The sequence below is a fragment of the Rhodotorula paludigena genome, assembly GCF_050403205.1.
Source record: "Rhodotorula paludigena JCM10292 DNA, Rt_paludigena_JCM10292v1_ctg73, whole genome shotgun sequence".
In the NCBI taxonomy this organism is placed as follows: domain Eukaryota; kingdom Fungi; phylum Basidiomycota; class Microbotryomycetes; order Sporidiobolales; family Sporidiobolaceae; genus Rhodotorula; species Rhodotorula paludigena.
In genome coordinates, this window is record NW_027481385.1 from 23,511 (window position 1) to 43,513 (window position 20,003).

The following is a 20,003-nucleotide window of genomic DNA, read 5'->3' on the forward strand; positions in this document are numbered from 1 at the left end:
AGCTGAGGAGCGCAGAGGCGCACTTCACATACACAAGAAAGCGCTGCACTCCGCTCTTCAAGGAGCGCAGATCAGGCTTGTCACGACGTTGCGGCCTCGCTTTCAGACTCGAGAAGAGTGCCGTAGCTTGTCATTGGAGGAGTAAGGCCTGATTCAGTTGCAGTCACTAGCACAGAAAAAGACAGGAAACATCGCGAAACCGAGGACCAGAAACGGAACGAAGTCGTGGCAAGGAGCAAAAAGGACATGACGAAGACCGCCGCCCACTCGCTCAAACCGAGCCTGAGTTGTCCGCGCACGACCACGCCCTCCCTCCGCTGTTGCCGTACGTGCGGATGATGTCGACAATGGCGCCGTATGACCCGCCGATCGTGATGAAGATGCCGGCGACGAAGATGAAGACCTGGAGAGCGAAGCGGATCTTGTACGAGAGGGTGTTGCGAGCGGGGTTGTGGCGCAAGGACCAATGATCGAAGAACCAGAGAACCGACTGGGTAAGGTTGTGCCGGTCAGCCAAGCACTGCTAAGGCATGACCGCAGGGAGAAGCAGGAACGCACAATGATCGAAGTACAGAATGGCGTGCCGAACATTGCGCCCACTATTTGCACAGCAAAGAAACGCTTCAATAGGCTGAGAGCCGACACGGAGGACGCGGGAGAGGCGGGGCAAAGTGACAAAAGGAGGAAGACACGGAACAAGGAGAAAAGCGGAACGCACCCAGGGAGACAAGCCCGTTGAATACGGGAATTGCGGAGGCGATGATGTACGAGAATAGGACGCTTGCGAGGACGCAAGCGATCCACGTGATCCAGTGCGTCGCAGTCGGGTGGTTCAGATGATGGCTTCCGCGCAGGAGGCGTACAAAGAGGTATTTTCCACTGCAAACGGGACGGTCTCAGCGTCCACGCCAGCGTGATCAGGGGAAAGTATGCGTACGAGAGGTGGCAGTAGATGACCGCGACCGAAACGAGACCCGGGAGAGAGAGGCCGTAGGCAATGCGCTTGATGAGGACGCCGGCGGTACCGAGCGCAGGCGAAGCGACATACTGCCCAGCAAGCATATACACCGCCGTCCCAACAGCCTGATTGGGACCGATCGGATCAGTGTGCGGATCCCTGGATGGTGAAGTCAAGGCGAGACGTCACGCACAACATACCACGCCGTCACAAAGGACTGACATGCGATGACGGCCTTCGGAAAGTCCTTCGGGCCGCGCATCTCGGAAGCAATGGGAAGGCTGAAAGCAGAGGCGAAAAAGTGGCAGTTTAGCAAGCGAGCGAAACAGGCGAACACAACCGAGGAGGGAGTGGAAGCGACAACGTCAGCGACTCGATGCAGGAGCGGAGGGCAAGCAAGCAACATACAAGGTTGGCGTGCCAGCCAGGGCAAAGATGTAGCTCCCGATTGCCGACATGGCGTCTCCGAACGTCGGGTTGCCCCAGTAGACGATGTCCTTATCCCACGGTCCCTCCTGCGGCGCCGGACTTGGTCGTCCGCCCGCACCGATGGCGATGACGACGAGGAGGACCGACACGACGAGCGAGACCATGCCGACCCAGCCGACCCACTGAACGTGGCCCATGGTTCGCATCGAAGCGAGCGGGATGACGACGATTGCCGCAACTGCGACAAAGACGGCTGTGCAGGTCGCGTGGAGCGAGATAGCGTTGAGCGCGGTCGAGATGCCGAGGAGCGACGAGCCCGCGACGCAGTTGAGGAAGATCCAGAGCGTGACGGCGAGAACTTCGCGCCCGATGGGGCCTGCGATGAGCTCGCCGCAGTCGGGGACGGAGTACACGGTCGGGTGGTTAAGCTTGAAGATACCAATGACATAGTCGCTCCAGGTGGTAATGGCGGCAACCCTGTGTGGCTCGGGCGTCAGTCAGGTTTCATCCGGACAGCAGGAGAAAGGACAGCGTCACGCACGTGAGGAGGAGGATGATGCCGGGTCCGAGCCCCAGCGTCGCAAAGTTTGCCGGAATGTTGAGCACGCCCAAGCCGATCTGGCTCTTTGCGAGCAGGATGGCGGTAGAGATCCATCCGACGGCGCGATAGTTGGGCCCTTTCTCCTGCCGCGCGCCGAAGACGGCGTCAATCTCGCCGGAGGCTGATGCATCGGGCGTCGAGCGCTCGACGTCAGTGTAGACGGTTGCGTCGGCGAGGCCGTCCTTTGCGATAAGCATCTTGTCGTCGTAGGAATGCGTAGGGCTCATGGCAGGTCGCAGCTTGCTGATGGCGTTGACGGCGCAGAGGAGTACAACGAGACGCTGCAGCGTCCGCGCGAGCAGAATACAGCCGGCGAGAAGAGGGTCTTGCAGTAGACGATGGAAGGAGGTGAAGAAAGTGGGCAGTGGGGACGATACGGAGCGATGCGGCCGAGAGGCAGGAGGAAGTGGGGTGCTGAGAGCGGGGTGAAGCTGTTGCAGGACGCAGCATGGGACCAGAGACGCCGAGAAGCGAGCGCGAGCCCTTGCAAGAGGTCAAGTGGGGCGAGGCGGATGGGGGATGCGCGAAATCAGTGCGGAGACCCCGCCACGTCAGCTGCTGGCGTTCGTGCGCGAGAATGCGAAGGGCAAGTCTGCGCATGAATTGCAGAGAAGAGCGAGGAACCGAACGCAGATAAACGAGCGAATGGCTTTGCGGAGTGTGAGCTGTCTGACGCAGCGGTCACTCCTCGGTGCAAGCTCGCCTGACATCGGCGGCCGAAGCAGCTCTATGGGGTGCTAGTCACATAATGCACACGCGTGCAAATCTTCTATGCTCCCTTCTCGAGACCCACCACCTTGACCCCCTCGCGCTCGCCGTCCCACTCCCAGCTAGTCCACACGCCAAATGCGTTCTGCAACCTGCTCCCGGCGTGCTCGACTTCGAGACTCGTGCGGTACAGCGGACCGACGGGCGCAGAGTCGTAGATCGACGGGAGGAGGGAAGAGACCGAGGTCGAGGTGAGGAGGACGAGCTTGCCCGAGGGCGAGAGGAGCGAGCGCAACGTCTGCGCAAAGTAGCGGTTCGTGACCTGCGCGGCAGTCGGTCAGCGCGAGCTCATGCTGCGCGGGATGGAGCTTTCGGCCCTCGAGGCCCGATTTCGCCAGCTGGGCGACTCGCACGCACCTCGTTCAGAAAGGGCGGATCCGCAATGGCGATGTCGACCTTGCCCCGCAGCTCCTCCGGGAAGTTCAACGGGTCTTCCAAATCGTACTTGACGAATTTGTCGCCCGCGACAAGCCCGAACCGCGCGTCGTACTCAAACAGGTACGCGGAAGGGAGCGGGTTCGTGTGCTGGAAGCCGACGTACGCGGTCGGGCACGAGAGGAAGGCGATGCGGGTCGTTGGTGTGCAGAAGGAGTATAGGAAGCGGGAGAAGCGGTCGGCGAACGAGGCGGAGTACCTGTCGGAATACTGCAGGGTCAGCAACCCGTACGGAGCGATGACCGTGCTTCCCGCAAGACGGCAGACCTCGAGGCACGCACCAGAATTGACTGAGCTGCCAGTCTTCGCCAAACATCTTGCGGAAGTCGTCGACGCTCATCATGCGCTCCTCATCTAGAAGCAAGTCGACGAGGTGAGCCAAGTTGACATTGCGGGATCCGATGCGCACCTGCGTCCTCCTGTCCCTCTTGTGCAGCCACGAGACGCTCGTGGGCCTTCTTCTCGAGCTCTGCGAACTGGCGCTCTGCGTCGGCGCGCTCGTCGAGGAACGAAGTGAGGGCGGCGAGGGTCGAGGGGTCGAGCTGGAGTGGGGGCGAGGCTTCTCGCTCGTTGTCGGCCATGCCTGGCAATTGCACTGAGCGCGAATAGGAGCGAGTATAGCGAGAGGACAGAGCGAGTGAGATGAGCGCAACTTGGTTGACTTCTTGCCGACACGATCAGCCGCCAACATCGCCGCTATGAGCGTGCGTAGAATGCTCGGCCAGCCCAAGCAGCTCTCACTGACCGATCAAGCCACACAGGACACGCTCGAGTGGGTCACGCTCGTCTCGGCAGACGGTTCGTCTCTTCATCTCCTCGAGCGTCGTCAGGCTCCCACAGCGCCCGCAGCACCCGAGCTGACACGCGAGCACACAGGGCACCGCTTCATTCTCCCGCGCACCGCCGCGCTCGGCTCCGAATTTGTCAAGAACACGCTCTCGGCCGACTTCCTCGAGGCGCAGACGGGCGTCATCCACCTCCCCGAGCAGCGCGCAGAGATCGTCGAAAAGGTCGCAGAGTACCTCATGTACAAGGAGCGCTGGCGCGAGACCAAGGGCGAGATTCCCGACTTCAAGGAGCGCGTGCCGCCCGAAATCGCCCTCGAGCTGTGCGTATGCCGCTCCTCTGCCCTGCGTTTGCGGTGCACGCTGACTATACTGCGCCGACAGGCTTATGGCGAGCGACTACATGGAGTGCTGAGCCCGTCGAGACGTCGTGCTGTATCAAGCTGTCAACCTGTTGTAACGCCTGTTCTTGTGATGCCCAGAGCACGTCCTCCTGACCAGGAACGCGCGTCAAGGTGCCGGAATAAATTCAGCATCGCAACGCTGAGCGTGTCGCTGACGGGACTTCGCTCGAGCCTGCGAAGGACGTCGAACCCGCTCCTGTTTGCTCTCGGACTTCCCGCGGATCTTCCACCAGCCGGACATGGCGTCGAGGTGTTCTTCCTTCTTCTGCTTCTACTCGCATCGTGCAAAAGCGCTCGATACGCCATGCTGCACTTTGACGCCGCCACCCGAGCCGCCTTCTGGCTACTGGGAACCGTCGACATCGCGCTGAAGGGCCACCGGCAACTGCAAGATACGGTGACAGTCGTGCAGGCAGGTGCGTGTCTGCCTCAGACTCTGTTCCTGCCCAGTTCTGACACGAACCCGACCCGACACAGGGGCTTTCGAGACGATCTACCGAGCGAAAGCGCGTCAGAACGGCGAATCGGTGACGCTCACTGCGCTGGAATATAGTGCCAATAGGCACGCCTGCTGCTTGTCTCCGACATCTGAAGATGCTGACGGGCTGCGTTGCAGCCTCGAAGCGGTCCTCTACCCCACCGGCTCGAACATGGTGGATACGGCACACCTGCAGAACTGTGCCACAACAGTCGCGCGCCACATCGAGGAGTGCTGCCGGGACCACATTGTCATCCCGGTTCGTCCCTTTGCCTGGCCACGCAAGTGCATAGCTCATCGGCAGGGATTCGAGCCAGCCTTCGGGCCGACTCGAAAAGCAAGACGCCTGCTACCGCATGCTCTTCCGCTCGCCAGGGCAGCACGGGTGTGTGCCCTCTGTCAGCCCCGTCTGCAAGCACCGCTCAACTGTCCTTTCTCTCTTTGCGCCTCCAGCGAGATCCTCATCAATATCCGCCTCTTCTTCCGCCATCCGGCTCACAATTACCTCATCAAGCGGACCGCGGCCTCAGAATGGGCACCGTTCCCATTCAGAGAGATCACTGAGCGACCTCGTGTGACGCTGAACAAGGTCTGGGTCTACGAGCTGCCCATCTTCCGCATTGAGGCCGCCATGATGCTCGCTCTTCGCGATAGCTGGGCCGTCGAGTTTCTCGGTCAGAGCACTGCACCGCTCCCTGAGACAATGATGCAGCTCAGACTTGAGGGCGCTCATGCCAATCTCGACCAGCTCGAAAAGCTCGTCGCCGGTCTGCCGCATCGAGAGATTGCGACGCTGCATATGGGCGCGCAATGCGCACTCCGCGGAGCGCGGCAGGATAGTGACAAGGACTTTGAGCTGCGGATGATCCGACTGACGGCCTTACTCAAGGTACGCTCGGCGCGCTTGCCTGTCATAATTCTTGGCCGCGGCTGACTCGCTACTCGCGGTGGTGCAGGACTATCGCGATTGGGCAAGTCCTCGGTCTCTCTCATTGCGTCTTCGCTGAGTATGCAGAGCTGATACTATCTGGACGCGCACAGGCACGTGAAGAACAGAACAAGGCACCCGTGCCGGAGCACACCGCCCTCAGCGTGCCCAAGCTGCGCCGCCTCCGCCCTCGCGCGGTGTAGCCGGTCTTCATGCCTGCTCAAAGAGTTAATCGATGTTTGCAAATCGACGTTGAAACCCAGGCCTTTCATTGGGCGCCTTTCGGCTGCGATACGTCGATTGAGAAGGCCCCGCTGCAACTCCTCCTTGACTCCTGTCCGGACCTTCCGCCTTCGCCACGTTCACCCCTGTACATCAATGGTTGCCGGAAAAGCCGCGGCGGCATCAGTAGTCTTGTCCGCGCTTGCTGCTCCTTCATCTCGCCTACTTCCACTTGATCGGATCCGCCTCGCGTGCAAGATGGCGGATGACGGCACGCTCCCGCTGACCACGCTCATGCGATGCGCCAAATGGCTCGACGGGACGGCACAAACTGCGCTCGAAGATCATCCGACACTCAGGGACACGGTTGAGCTCGTCTTCATCGGTGCATTCTTGACCTTCTTCTCGCGCTTGGTTGGTGGCCCACACATCCAGCCTCCAGGGGACTTCAGTGTTGTCTTTGCGGCAACCGCAAAGAGGCATGTAGCGTCCAATGCGATTCCTTCCCTTCATCGTCTCGATCAAACGCTTGTGCGGTTACGTTCTGCAGCAGTGCATGACGTTGACACTGGCTCATGCGTTGCCTGTAGCCTCGAAGCAGTCATCTGGCCTCGCACGCCTCTCTACATCACCAGTGCAGACCACATATACGCCTGCAATCAAGAGATCCGGCAGCATCTCGCAACTTTCTGCGCAGATGACTACATCATGGTGCGTGCTCCGCAGGGTTGCTGCGATTGCCTATACTCACACCGTGTTGGATCCGTCAGTTGAGTGCTAATCTCGACGAATGCGCCTTCCATTTCACCTTCACAGGCCCGGTCAGCGATCCCATGCAAGTTGTGCAGTCACGCCCTCTTTAGCTTGCACTGACACTCGACCTCTTACAGAAGCCTCCCAGTCACTATTCGGCATCGTCACCTGCTCCTCGAGCGACTGCTCGACCCGTCGCATGCTGCTCTTGACGCGGTTGCCCTTCCCTACGCCGTTTCGCCTCGTCGGGGGCCCTACACTAGACTTTACTGCCTCAAGCCGGCTGCCACCGTCATAGGAGGCATGCTCTCCCTTTTTGCGCAGCTCAACAGTCGCAGTCTCGACCCAGCGCAGGACCTTTCGCGCATCGCGGCGGCAGGACACCTGACGTCCACCGACGACTATCGCGAGCTCGCTCCCGCGTGCTCGCCTTACGGCCTCGAGAAGGTACGTGACGAGCTCGCGCAGCTGCTTTTCGTGCGCCGCGACCTCGGCGAGAACAACGAAGTGCACTTTCTCATCGACAAGCTGCACAACCTGATCGACGTGCGTACCTTCTCTTTGGCACCGAAATACGCTTCCAAGCCGGCTCATGCCAAATGCGCAAATTGCTTCTGCGTACAGGAATACCTGGTTCGTCCTTTCATCAACGCTACGACTGTCTCTTTCCGTCCCGACCGATGCATTGATTCGCGCTGCGAACAGCGCTCGCGCTCTCAGCCCCTCCTCTCGACCACGACCGCACACAGCGTGCCCAAGTTGGCGCAGTACCGTCGCCGGAGGTAGCGATCCGCGCTCTAACGAGATCTGTCCAATGTCGGTGCAGCCTGCCCTTCGTGGGTCGCACACGAGTTACTGCCTGGCACATCGTGGAACGATGCGTCTCTCCGTCGAGAGTCGTGCCTGTTGTCCATTCGTGACTTTGCAAGCGAGCCCACGGCGCGATAGAAGCGAACGAGATTGAGAGATCGACGTTTCTCCGCTTCCGCGCGCTGGGTCTCCCACTTCATCCCCCCTGCACAGAAGCGCATGCGCGAGAAAAGCAGAAGAGATGCAGTGTCTGTCTCTGGCTCCTTTCCTCCACTCGAAACTACTCCCTCCCCTCCTCGGCCGTCCCCTCGTCCGCCTCGCCCCGCGCCTCTCCCTCACCCTCTCCCTCGTCCTCCACCCCAGCGCTCGTCTTCCCCCTCCCCCTCGCGCCGCCGACAATCTGGCTCCAGCTCGTCCCGAGCCGGCGCGACCACGCCGAGCCGCCGCTCTTGGTCGACGACGCCTGCGAGCGCAGCGAGGCGCTGTCCGGGTCCGGGTCGCGGGTGGCGTCGCGCGCGACGACGGGCGACGAGGAGCGCGAGTCGTCGCCGGCGTGCGCCTCCTCCTCCTCCTGCCCGGCCTCGTCCCGCCGCCCCTCGGCCACGTCCCCACCAGAAGCCCTGCGCGTCGTCGCGCCCCTCCCCGCCCCCGCCCCCGCCGCTGCCCTCCTCCCCTCCACTCTCGGACTCGAACTCGCACTCCTCGCCTGCTGCCCCTGTAGCGCCCCAAACGGCATCCCCCCCGGCGCGCCCGCGCCCGCCGAGGAAGGCGAAGCGTTCGAGAGGCTCCCCGCGCGGGACCTTGCCCCGGCGGCGACTGCGCTCCGCGGAGGCGCCGCGTACGCCGCCGCAGAGGCGTGCTGCTGCTGCTGGGAGAGGGCCCACATCGCCTGCGCCTGGTGCGCCTGCGCGAATTGCTGCGCTGCCATCGCCCGGTCGCCCACGGCGGCGTTCATGCCGAGGGTGGAGGGCGAAGGTGGGTTGCTCGTCGAGGCGGAAGGAGCGGGAGGGACGGGGTACGGTGCAGCGGGCGACGGTATCTGCGACGGGATGAGGAGGTCGGGCGGCGCGCCCCCCGAGGACGACGCCGTGCTCGAGGTCAGCGTCGTGACTGTGATGGCGTTGGGGCCCGTCGCCGCACTCGCAGCGCCCCCTCCACCGCCGCCGCTGCGGCGGAAGAAGCGTCCAAACGAGCGCGGGTCCGCTGCCCCTCCTCCCGGCTGCTGCTGCTGCTGCTGCTGTCCCGCTCCCGCCGCGCGGTTCGCCCGCCCCCAGCGGAACCCAAACGGCCCACTCGTACCGCCTCCCGTCCCTCCCGCCGCCGCACCTCCAGGCGCAGGCACGACGACGGGCACGACGGGGACGAGGCCCGTCGCGGGGTCGACGGGACCCGCGGCTGCAAGCGCGGTCGTGGTACCGGGCGGCGGCGGGGGAGCACCGCCGCCGGGTGGTGGAGGGTAGCGCGACGCGAGGGCGTAGCGGTGCGATTCTTCGCGGTCGAGCCTGCGGGGCGCGGGGGCGGGCGGGGGCGGGAAGGAAGGGGGGGAGAGCGTGCAGAGGGGGGCGTTCGGGGCGCCGAGAGGTGAGGGAGGGCGAAAGGGACGGCGGTGGGGAGGAGGGGGTAAGGAGGGAAGGAGCAGCCGAGGCGTCAGTGCCGTCACCTCACACGCTCCGAGCCACACCCAGAGGAGACACTCTCAAGAGAGAGAGAGATAGCACACTGGATCAGCTCGCCCTCTACGGCGTGCATCTCGCGCTCAATGTTGCCGAGCACCTCTGAGGCCTTTTCCTCCCTCGCGCGCTCGGCGCGCTCGATCTGCTTGTTGAGCGCGTCGAGCTCGCGCGCGAGCTCGGACAGGCTCGGGAGCGCCTGCTGCGGTTGCGGCTGCATCTCGTCGTCGGCGGGTGCGTCGTCCGAAGCGGGGGGCGGAGGGGTCGGGAGCGCGACCTCCCTCCTCCCCTCCCTCCACGCCTCGAGCTCCTCCCTCACCCTTTCCTCCTCCCTCCGCATCTCCTCAATCCGCCGCTCAACCTCGTCCCGCTCCTCGCCGCGCGTCCGGCGCTCGCTCTCGCCCGCGCGGCGAATCGCCTCGTCGAGCCCCTGGATGCGCGTCCGCGCGCGCTGGTCCTCCTTGGCCGTCTTTTCGAGCGCGCGCCGCAGGCTCGAGAGCGAGACGACGAGGGAGGACTCGGCGCGGCGGGACGAGGCGCGCAGGGCTTTGAGCGACGCGCGCAGGGCCGCTTCGTCCGACGCTGAGGAGGAGGGGTCGGCCGAGGGCGAGGGCGAGGGCGCAGCGTCGGGCGTCGAGGGCGAGTCGGCGGCGCCCGCTGTAGACGCAGGTGCGGCAGCTGCGCCTGCGCCTGCGCCTTCGGACTCGGAGGGCGGCGGCGCGGGTGTGGGGCTGGGGCTGGGACTAGGCGAGTACGGCGGCGGGGGCCCGTCTGGGTCGCCCGCCGCTGCGGCGTGCAGGTCGGACGCGGTGCGGTGGTGGTGCGGGTGGTGGGGGTGGGAGAGGATGGCGGGCGAGGGGCTGCGGGTGCGGGTGCGGGTGCGCTGGTGTAACGACGACGAGGCGGGGTCGGCTGGGACTGTGTGCCGGAGCTGTGATGAGTACTGCAAAGGAGAGTAGAAGGGCGTGCACACACGGTCTGCGAGGGCGAGAGGAGTCGCGTCTGGGTCGGGGGCGGCGGCGGCGGCGGCGGCGTTGTGCGGGTGGTCGGGGTCGTCTGGGCCGTCGACGACGTCGAGGGCGATCTCGTACTCGCGGTTGGGGTCGAGGCCGTAGACGATGACGGTGGTCTCTGCGGGGGCGTCGGGGGCGGCGGACGAGGACGAGCTGCCGGCGTGGGCGACGTGGGGCCAGGGGCGGCGGTCGAGCTGGATGGATATGGCGGGGGGCTTGAGGTGTGCGGTGCTGCGGTGGTGGTGGGCGGTGCGCGGGGTGGTGACGGCGAGGGCGACGGCCGAGGACGAGACGTCGAGGACCTGGAGGCGGAGCTTTGTGGCGGGCGGTGTGGGTGCGGGGGTGGCAGTGGCTGCTGGAGCGAGTGCGGGTGCGGGTGCGGGTTGGGCGGCCGGGTCGAGCGAGAGGGACGGGGCCCTGCTCCTGCGCGACGACGGCATGCGGGTCGAGGGGGCGGTGGTGGGTCGAGTCGAGTCGAGTCGAGTGGGTGCAGCAGTGCCCGTGCGGGGGGCAGTCTCGAGTAGGGTGCAGCTGCAGCGAGTGCGCTGGCTGGCGACGAGCAGGTCCCCGTCAAAGTCACGGCAGAGTCCAAGTCGAGTCTCATCTCGAACGATTAGAGCGTCTCTCGCTCTCTCGCTCTCTCGCTCTCTCTGCAGCACACGCTCTACTCGAGGACCGTCTGCACCCGCGCACCCCCCGCCCCGCATGCCCTCGGCCCTCGAGACGTGGGTCTCGGACAACCTCCTCGTCCTCCTCGGCGCCTCCGACTCGCTCACCGTCCAGTACTTTGTCACCCTCGCCAAGACCGCACCCGACCCCGACGCCCTCGCCGCCACCCTCGCCCACAACGGCCTCCCGCCCTCGCCCCACGCCGCCCGCTTCGCCCGCGACCTCTTCTCCCGCGTGCCCCGCCCCGCTGCCTCGTCGCGCACCCGCTCCGACGCAGACACCCGCAGGAAGGCCGAGCGCGAGAAGCAGCAGCTCAAGGGGCAAAAGTTCTCCCTCGTCCTCGACGACGACGCCGACACGGGCGACTCGGCTGCTGCTCCCTCCTCCTCCTCGTCGAAGCGCGACAAGCCCCGCGACCGCGACCGCGACCGCGACCGCAAGGGCACCGCCCGCCGCCGCCCGCCTCCCTCCGCCGGCGCAGAAGGCGCGTGGGGCTCCGAGGACGAGGACGAGCGCGCGATCAAGCGCCGCAGGGAGGACGAGCGCACCGCTGCTTCCCTCTCGGCCGCGCGCACGCGCACCCGCGCTGGGGATGACGCACCACCACAGGACGAGGACGACGAGGCGCGAAAAGGAGAAGAGGCGGACGAGGACCCGGCCGTGCGCGCAGAGCGGGAGCGCCTGCGCGACCTCGCCGAGCGCGACGCGTTTGCGCAGCGCATGCGCGAAAAGGACAAGGACCGCACCAAGCGCCTCGTCGGCGAGCGTGCGTCCTCGTCCACGGACCCAGAGCGCGCGCGCCTTGCGGAAGAGCACGACACCGAGGCCGAGATGCGTGCGCTGCGCGGGCGCGCGCGCCAGGCCTACCTCGGCAAGCGCGAGCAGCAGCAGCTCGACCTCTTGCGCATCGAGATTGCCGACTGGGAGCGCGACTTTCGCGGCGTCCGGCTGACGCGCAGGGAGGAGGACGAGCTGCGGAGGAAGAAGGAGCTGCTGAGGCTTGCAGAGGAGCGCCTCGCGATTGATGATGGCGTGGAGCACTACCAGATGCCCGACGGTGCGTCTTGACGTGTCTCTGGACGGCGAGAACGGTACTGACTTTCGTGCGCACGCTGCAGAGTACTTCACCGAGCAGGGCAAGATCGACTCGAAGCGCAAGCAGGACCTCCTCACGGCGCGGTACCAAGACGCGCCCCGCCGCGGACCCGGAGCGGGCGGCGCCCCGGGCGCGAAAGACGCCGAGTTTGTCACCGACCTCGAGCAGTACGAGGCCGAGCAGACGCACAAGGCGCAGCTGCGCGCGGGCGCTTTGGACCGCGAGGTCGTCGACCAGGGCGCAGAGTACGACTATGTGTTTGACGAGAGCGTGCAGATCCAGTTTGCGCTCGACTTGGAGGACCGCATCGAGGGCGAGGGCACGGTCGACCCCAAGGACGCGGCGCTCCAGGCCCAGATCGACGAGGCGCAGAAGCGAGGTGCGTCGCGCGCGCGAGCTCGTGCTCTCTCTCAGTCCTCGCACGGTGCTGACCCCCTCGCCTCGCCGCCGCCGCCGCCGCAGCGCAAACGATCGACGAGACGCGCAAGTCGCTCCCCGTGTACCAGTGGCGCGAGCCGTTCCTCGCGGCCGTCGCGCAGTACCAGGTGCTCGTCATCGAGGGCGAGACCGGGTCGGGCAAGACGACGCAGCTCCCGCAGTACCTGTACGAGGCGGGCTACTGCGCCGACGGCAAGAAAATCGGGTGCACGCAGCCCCGCCGCGTCGCCGCCATGAGCGTCGCCGCGCGCGTCGCCGACGAGGTCGGGTGCCGCGTCGGCGCCGAGGTGGGCTACTCGATCCGGTTCGAGGACTGCACGAGCGACAAGACGCGCATCAAGTACATGACGGACGGGATGCTCCTCCGCGAGTTTCTCACCGAGCCCGACCTCGCGGGCTACTCGTGCATGATCATCGACGAGGCCCACGAGCGCACCCTCAGCACCGACATCCTCCTCGGACTCGTCAAGGTGCGCGCGCGCGCCGTCCTCCTTCCCACACGCACACACTCTCGCTGAGCTCTCGTTCTCGCCCCGCCCGCAGGACATTGCCCGCTTCCGCCCCGACTTTCGCCTCCTCATCGCGTCGGCGACCCTCAACGCGACCAAGTTCTCCGAGTACTTTGACGACGCACCCGTCTTCCGCAGTGCGTCTTTGAATCGGTTCTATAAGCACTCCGGGCGACACTGACTTGTGCCCCGCCTCCCCCGCGCCCAGTCCCAGGTCGGCGGTACCCGGTCGACATCCTGTACACGCCGCAGCCCGAGGCCAACTACCTGCACGCGGCGGTGACGACCGTGTTCCAGATCCACACGACGCAGCCGCGCGGCGACATCCTCGTCTTCCTCACGGGGCAGGACGAGATCGAGGCGGCGCAAGAGTCGCTCGAGGAGACGGCGCGCGCGCTCGGCAACAAGGTCGCCGAGCTCATGATCTGCCCCATCTACGCCAACCTCCCGACCGAGATGCAGGCCAAGATCTTTGAGCCGACGCCCGAAGGCGCGCGCAAGGTCGTCCTCGCGACCAACATTGCCGAGACGAGCATCACGATCGACGGCGTCGTGTACGTCATCGACCCGGGCTTCGTCAAGCAGAACGCCTACAACCCGCGCAACGGCATGGAGTCGCTCGTCGTCACGCCGTGCTCGCGCGCGGCGGCCGGCCAGCGCGCCGGGCGCGCCGGGCGCGTCGGGCCGGGCAAATGCTTCCGCCTGTACACCAAGCACGCGTTCATGCACGAGCTCGAGCAGGACACGGTGCCCGAGATCCAGCGCACCAACCTCGGCACCGTCGTCCTCATGCTAAAGTCGCTCGGGATCAACGACCTCATCGGGTTCGACTTTCTCGACCCCCCGCCGGGCGACACGCTCGTGCGCGCGCTCGACTCGCTCTACGCGCTCGGCGCCTTTAACGACCGCGGGGAGCTCACCAAGATGGGCCGCCGCATGGCAGAGTTCCCCATGGACCCGGCCCTGTCCAAGGCCATCCTCGCGAGCGAAAAGTACAACTGCACCGAGGAGGTGCGTCGCGCTTGCTCCTACGCCCTTTGGCATTCGGCTGATCCCTCCCGTCTGCGCTGCATGCTGCTGCGCACCCACATAGGTCCTCACCATCGTCTCGATGCTCTCCGAGTCGGGCTCGCTCTTCTACCGCCCCAAGCAGAAGAAGCTCGAAGGTGCGTCCCGTCCCCCACTCTCTCGCGCCGCCCCGCTGAGCTCAGCCACCCGCTCGCTCGCCCGCAGCCGACACGGCGCGGCAGAACTTTGTCAAGCCCGGCGGCGACCACTTTATGCTCCTCAATGTGTGGGACCAGTGGCAGGACTCGGGCTTCTCCGTCTCGTGGACGTACGAGCACTTTATCCAGGTCAAGGTGCGTTTGCAGAAGCCGTCCGGCTTGTCTTCGCGTGCCTTGCGGGTCGTGCTGACGCATGCCGTCGAACCCGCCGCACAGTCCCTCACGCGCGTGCGCGACATCCGCGATCAGCTCGTCCAGCTGTGCGAGCGCGTCGAGGTCTTTGTCGAGCCCAACCCGAACGCGAGCGACATTGTCCCGATCCAGAAGGCCATCTGTGCAGGGTGCGTGGTCCCGTCCGCCCCACGCTCACCGCACGGGAGCTGCAGCTCACGGTCTGTTGTTCTCGTGCGCAGGTACTTCCAGAACTCGGGGCGGCTGAACCGCAGCGGTGATGCGTACCGAACGGTCAAGTGCGTCAAATTGTGCTCTCGCGCGCGTCAAGCATGGCTCACGCTCTGCGACCTCCAGAACGAACCAGACGGTCCACATTCACCCGTCGTCGTCCATGTTCCAGCACCAGCCGCCGCCGAAACTCGTCCTCTGGTTCGAGCTCGTCATGACCTCGCGCGAGTACGCCCGTCAGGTCATGGAGATCAAGCCCGAATGGCTCATCGAGGGTGCGCCTCTCCCTCGCTTCTCTCCCTCTCTCGACAGGAACGGGCGGATACTGACTCCCCCGCGCAATCTGCAGTCGCACCGCACTACTTCCAGCCGGCCGACCTCGAGTCCCTCGGCGGGACCAAGAAGGGACAGGTCAACGCCAAAGCGCAAGGTGCAGCCCAGCTCCCGCGGCAGTCACAGGCATAGGCGGACCTGGCCCTCCTCTCTCGTGTGTACGCCCTACTTTGTCTCGCAGTCCTTGCAGCAGCAGCAGTCTCTCCGCATACAGGTCGAATCTTGTTGTAACGAAGCACGCCGCTTCTACGCCCGCGCATTCAACGTCTTCTCCATCAGTCCGCCGTACCCCGGGAAGCTCGTCTCGCCGACGAGGAGCTTGACCTCCTTCTCGAGCTCGTCCGCATCGAGCAAGATGCTCGCGAGCGCTTGCAGCGCGCTCGCGTACGTCCCGAAGCGCTCGTCGCGCAGGACGTCCCACGTCAGGACAAAGTCGCCCACGCGCGCGCCTTCGATCGACGGCGCGGCGTCGTGGGATGACGGCGATGAGGCGTCCGAGAGGATGCGCAACCGGTGATCGTGCTGCAAGAGGCGGTCGAGGAGCGGCCCCGGGGTCGCTTCGGGAAGGGGGCAGCCTTGGCGCAGAGCGAGCGAAATCTGCGAGAAGCGAGACGGTCAAAACTTGGACGGGATGACCGGAGGCCAAGGCGAGCGGAACGGACGAGAGTGAAGGTCGTCGTCACGTCGGCGATCTGAGCGACAAGCGTGTCAGTGTAAACGAGACGGCGAAGCACTTCGCAGGACACGCACAAGAGGTTGGTTCAAGAAGGCCGTCTCGTGCACAAGCCGTGAGCGCCAGTCGTGGTCGAGCCGGATGAGCGCTTGCCCGAGCTGGGCGAAAGCCTGTAGCAGCGCCAGCTGAATCTTGAGCAACCGGTGATAGCTGTCTTTGGGCCAGTCGCCGCGCAGGGATAGCTCGAAGGCGGCTTGTTCGATGGCGACTCGGGACGAGTTGAGCTTGACTGCGGACCGAGTCGTCAGCCTCGGGACAGACTCGTCGAGAGACCCTCCGACACGCACCGCGGAGAGCGAGCATACGAGCTCGAGCGACCTGACGAGACGCAGGCGAGAATGGTCCGTCCGAGATGCTCGGCTCGCGCGAATGCTCCACAGACCCGTCACGATGGTGCAGCTCGTCCTCGCTTAACCACGCACTGACGATGGCGGTGTAGATGCGACCGAGCTCCCCGATACAGGTGGCGTGCGTGCGGCGAACAAGCCGACGCGACGATTGAGGCGGGATGATCATGAAGACGAAGGCGACGCCCTATGAGCAGGTAAGCCTCTGTCAGATCAGGTGAAAGCGCCGAGCTGCGCAAGTACTACTCACTGCGCCGATGATGACAAGTAGAGCACGCTGTAGAAGGAGACAGCGTCAGCACACCTTTCTTCGGGGGCTGACAGGACGACGCACCCTCCAGGCGACGTTGTAGCCAACTCCCGGGTTTCCCACAGTCGGCAGATGAGTATCTTGCCAGCTGTAGCCTACCACAAGGACAGCTGTCACGGCTGTCATGATGCCCATCATCGTCGAGGTCGGAGGCGCGAAGAGGCGGATGGCGAAGAGCGGAATTGAGAGGACAAACAGGGCAGCACCGACGCCAGGCCGTGTGCCATTACCGTGGGCCGAGCCGAGGTACCACTGGGAGCAGATGGTCGTAAGCAAGCGCATCAGCAGAGGAGGCACAATTTGAAACGCACGATCACTGCGGGTCGTTGAGACGAGTCAGCAGCGGCGCCAAGAGGAGCTGGAGTTGCAGACACGCACGCATGCCATAAACGAGTCCTGCAACGGTGCCGAGCACGCGCTGAATCGTCGATAAAACCTGATCTCCGGAATGCGGCGCGAGGAAGGTCTGCCGCGAGGTCGTGGTCAGCCTTCCCTCCGAGACGCATAGCAAATCAGGCGACGCACCTGGAAGGTGATTAAGGTCCACAGCGCTGCGAGAAAGGACGCATGAGAATGTTTGCGCGCGGCCCACGCGCTCGAGCTGTAAGCGACCGAGAGAACGCACACTTCTGCGAGTACGCCAGGAAGGCAGTCGACTGGAACATGCCGAACAGCCAGATACAGATCGAGCCGGCGACATATTTGAGCGCAAAGATGACATCGGGCGTGAACCACCAGCGGAGGAAGTGGTAGAAGGCGAGCGATGCGCGCTGAGCGGCATTCCGGGGTGGTCGAGCTTCGGGATCGTATGCTGTAGACGAAGATCGATAGTATCGTGAGTGATGTCGGAGGAGAAACCCTGTCGCAGGTTAACGCACCCGAAGATTCAAAGGCCCGTTCAAAGACCGTCTTCTCCTTCCTTGCCGCCTTCGCCTTTCCGCTTTTCTCCCCCCGTTCGCCCACCAGGGTCTCATCATCCTCGTTCTCGTGCTCTTCGTCGCCGACATCGTGGATACGGTCTGGATCGTCGCCATCCGGCAACACGCCCGCCGTCTGCGGGCCCTTGCCGGCGAGGAGCTTGCCGATCTTGCGCAGACCGGTCGGCCACCAAACCTTGTTGCGGCGACGTTTCTCAGCGAGACTCGCGAGCTGGGTCGAGAAAGAGAGAACGGCGGCCGAGTAGACGACGAGGTTGTCGGACGCGGCGAGGACCGTAAAGAGTGAGCCTGGCGCGAAGAGGCGGGACGATCCGTCCTCTGCGCCTTCGTCTTGCTTCTCCAGATGGCGAAGCTTGCCAGTCTCGGGGTCGAAGAAGTCGCGGAATGGCTCGACGATGGCGCTGCGCCCCTCCTGCCGGTACTCCTCGATAAGGCGCTCGAGTACCTGCACGCGCTCCTGCAGCTCGGCGAAGCGATCGCTCTCGTGCGCACTGTTGCGCGACAGGAAAGCCCAGCGCGAGTCGTTCTGCGCCGAGAGCCAGGCCATGGTCGCCTGCAGCGCATCGTCGGTCGCTGCGCGGAGGTCGTGCGAGGCATGCTCAAAGAGCGGCAGAAGCGCGTCGAGGTCGTGGTCGTTGGCGCGTTCGGCGGTGACGAACCGCTCGCGGACCCGTCGCATGCGCGAGGTCTCGGTGTAAGCCTTGTCCGGCCCGCCCTTCAGTCCCTTGCGGTGTTTGGTGCTCGACACTGCGCTGCCGCCATCGTCGTGCTCCTCTGCTCGGGCGAGACTCGCGAGTCGCTACCAAAGGTAACGTCAGTGGGGCGAGATCAAAGAGGCGGCGGCGGTCAACACGCACTTGATGGCGCGACACCACAGTCGCGTAAAGCACGGCTAGCCCCACGCTTCGCGCGTGCAGCTCGCGTAGCGAGTCGGCCATGGCCTTGAGGTCTTTTGCGCTCAATCGACCGTACGAGACCTCGAGCTCGAGCATGGGCAAGCCGCCTAGCAGGCCTTCGAGAGCGGACGACATGGCTTCTTGCGTCGACAGGACAACGGAGCCGAGAGAGGACCAGGCGGAAGCGGAAGGATCCGCAGACTCGGTAGAAGGCGGCGCTGTCGCGAGGAAGCGAGAGTGGAGGTGCGAACGCTGCAAGACGGGCCCGAGAAACTTGTCGACGAGGTCGAAGCTGTCCAAGCGTGATCAGCATGACCCACCAGAGCGAAGCAGGCTGCTGTGCTCACGTCCAGGAGTAGTTGAGCGTCTCGGGAAAGATCAAAAGCGTGCCGGCGATGGCGATGGCGAGATAGCAAGCGGTCGGGACTGCGAAAGCGAGAAATTAGCGCGAGCGGTGGAATTTCGCGGCCATCGACGCACTCAAGAAGGTCGTCGCAAGTGTGTACTGTGCAACTGGGAAGTACGGGCCGTACGAGCACTGCAGCGCAAAAACCGAGTCAGCCGACTGGCCAAAACCGGAAGACTCGCCTCGCTCACCATGATATCAAGCACGATAGATGCAAAAATACTGAGCAGCATGAGCTTGGGCGCCTTGACGCGGATAAGGCCTAGCGCGAACAGTCCGACGGCGAGGAAGCAGCCGTGGACGAGGGTCGACTGCCACTGCAGGAAGACACCCTCGAAGATCTCGCGTCGGTACTCGACGTCCGGATTTGTCGCGCCCGCAACACTACGATACCTGACAGTCAGCACCGAGTCATTCCTGTGACTTCGCATGCGCTCACCCAGCCTGCGCCCGCTGAACTTGACTCGCAGCGAGGACGACGTCGCGGGCTCGGAGGGACGCTGCCATGGCGGCGCAGCCCCAGGCCCAGCCGAGACACTGCCCAACAACGAGAGTGGCCGCAATAAAGATGAACAGCTGGACGGCGAAGGTAGGCGGGAGCATGACGGCAACGATCATGCTGAAGAAGGATGCTTGTCCGAGAACTCGTAGGGAGGCCGGCTCGAGCATGAGGACGAAGGAGCCGAGGAAGACGAGCATGGCGCGCAGCAGGAGCTTGCGCGCTCGCCATTTTGCCCGCCTTTGGGCGTCTAGAACGAACGAAGGCGGCTCGTCGTACAGAGGAGAAGAGCTGAATGTCGGGAAGAGGGCTGCAGGTCAAGGGAGTCGGCCCATATTCAGGCATGCGGCTTTTAAACAGCTCTGCACATCTGTCCAAGGTATATGCGCCCAAGGCGAGTCGCGGCAAGGGCAGCACGAGGAACGAGACGCACCATTTACTGGTCCAGCGAAAAGCGAGGGAAGCTTCGAGCGCCAAGCAGACGGCTTGTGTTCCTTCTCAGGACCGCTCTGCCCGCCTTCGCCCCTTGCTGCCGCCTTCTCGCTCATCTCGCCGGCCCGGGTCGCAGGAAAGCGATGACGGACAAGCTGCGTAGGAAAGCGACTCGCGAGTCTTTGCGCGGTCTTGCAGGGCGCACAGGGACAGCAGCAGGTAGTGCGGCTTCGTCGCTCCCGTCGAAGCGCGCCGTGGGCAGAAGGGAAGAGGGTCCGCCGCGTCCGCCGGCCTCCGATCGGACGCTTCGCGTCCGAAATGAGCGGAGACGCGCCCTTCCGGCGGCCCGGCTTTGGCCCTCAAGTTTCCGCTTCACAGGCTTTGCGGTGCTACTGAGCAAGCATGCAGCGCAAGAGGGAACAAATGAGACCAGAACAACAAAGTGACGAGGTCGTGCTCGTCTCGCTGCTCCTGCTCAGCAGGACGCTGAATGCGTCAACAGCCTCCAAGCCCCT

At 64.5% G+C, this 20,003-nt stretch overlaps 8 protein-coding genes across 8 annotated transcripts; 4 read left to right on the plus strand and 4 right to left on the minus strand.

Annotated features, from left to right (window-relative positions):
- Positions 1–271: 271 nt before the first annotated feature.
- Positions 272–2,215, minus strand: JCM10292_005421 (uncharacterized protein; the record flags this gene model as incomplete). The annotated part of the gene is made up of 7 exons (XM_076652354.1): positions 272–490; positions 559–599; positions 719–879; positions 938–1,083; positions 1,152–1,239; positions 1,367–1,864; positions 1,929–2,215. 7 exons carry the CDS (start codon positions 2,213–2,215, stop codon positions 272–274), a joined length of 1,440 nt encoding a protein of 479 aa, XP_076502081.1.
- A 542-nt stretch (positions 2,216–2,757) lies between these two features.
- EFM5 (protein-lysine N-methyltransferase) lies at positions 2,758–3,772 on the minus strand (the record flags this gene model as incomplete). The annotated part of the gene is made up of 4 exons (XM_076652355.1): positions 2,758–3,018; positions 3,114–3,390; positions 3,473–3,545; positions 3,601–3,772. 4 exons carry the CDS (start codon positions 3,770–3,772, stop codon positions 2,758–2,760), a joined length of 783 nt encoding a protein of 260 aa, XP_076502082.1.
- Positions 3,773–3,889: 117 nt separating this feature from the next.
- Positions 3,890–4,391, plus strand: ELC1 (elongin C; the record flags this gene model as incomplete). Its single annotated transcript, XM_076652356.1, has 4 exons — positions 3,890–3,895; positions 3,953–3,989; positions 4,068–4,299; positions 4,361–4,391. 4 exons carry the CDS (start codon positions 3,890–3,892, stop codon positions 4,389–4,391), a joined length of 306 nt encoding a protein of 101 aa, XP_076502083.1.
- Positions 4,392–4,684: 293 nt separating this feature from the next.
- JCM10292_005424 (uncharacterized protein) lies at positions 4,685–5,989 on the plus strand (the record flags this gene model as incomplete). Its single annotated transcript, XM_076652357.1, has 6 exons — positions 4,685–4,796; positions 4,858–4,932; positions 5,005–5,117; positions 5,176–5,243; positions 5,312–5,747; positions 5,900–5,989. 6 exons carry the CDS (start codon positions 4,685–4,687, stop codon positions 5,987–5,989), a joined length of 894 nt encoding a protein of 297 aa, XP_076502084.1.
- A 1,075-nt stretch (positions 5,990–7,064) lies between these two features.
- Positions 7,065–7,547, plus strand: JCM10292_005425 (uncharacterized protein; the record flags this gene model as incomplete). Its single annotated transcript, XM_076652358.1, has 2 exons — positions 7,065–7,307; positions 7,467–7,547. 2 exons carry the CDS (start codon positions 7,065–7,067, stop codon positions 7,545–7,547), a joined length of 324 nt encoding a protein of 107 aa, XP_076502085.1.
- Positions 7,548–7,851: 304 nt separating this feature from the next.
- JCM10292_005426 (uncharacterized protein) lies at positions 7,852–10,694 on the minus strand (the record flags this gene model as incomplete). The annotated part of the gene is made up of 3 exons (XM_076652359.1): positions 7,852–9,073; positions 9,292–10,159; positions 10,217–10,694. The coding sequence occupies 3 exons, from the start codon at positions 10,692–10,694 to the stop codon at positions 7,852–7,854; spliced, it is 2,568 nt and encodes an 855-aa protein (XP_076502086.1).
- A 265-nt stretch (positions 10,695–10,959) lies between these two features.
- Positions 10,960–15,059, plus strand: JCM10292_005427 (uncharacterized protein; the record flags this gene model as incomplete). The annotated part of the gene is made up of 11 exons (XM_076652360.1): positions 10,960–11,980; positions 12,042–12,398; positions 12,482–12,927; positions 13,001–13,103; positions 13,175–13,977; positions 14,060–14,132; positions 14,200–14,327; positions 14,409–14,533; positions 14,606–14,662; positions 14,721–14,869; positions 14,944–15,059. The coding sequence occupies 11 exons, from the start codon at positions 10,960–10,962 to the stop codon at positions 15,057–15,059; spliced, it is 3,378 nt and encodes a 1,125-aa protein (XP_076502087.1).
- A 114-nt stretch (positions 15,060–15,173) lies between these two features.
- On the minus strand, positions 15,174–19,604 carry JCM10292_005428 (uncharacterized protein; the record flags this gene model as incomplete). The annotated part of the gene is made up of 17 exons (XM_076652361.1): positions 15,174–15,524; positions 15,590–15,619; positions 15,678–15,889; positions 15,948–16,194; positions 16,258–16,284; positions 16,342–16,569; positions 16,629–16,633; positions 16,696–16,783; positions 16,843–16,868; positions 16,943–17,128; positions 17,196–18,054; positions 18,113–18,443; positions 18,499–18,577; positions 18,632–18,689; positions 18,749–18,941; positions 18,997–19,366; positions 19,490–19,604. The coding sequence occupies 17 exons, from the start codon at positions 19,602–19,604 to the stop codon at positions 15,174–15,176; spliced, it is 3,405 nt and encodes a 1,134-aa protein (XP_076502088.1).
- Between the last annotated feature and the right edge of the window lie 399 nt (positions 19,605–20,003).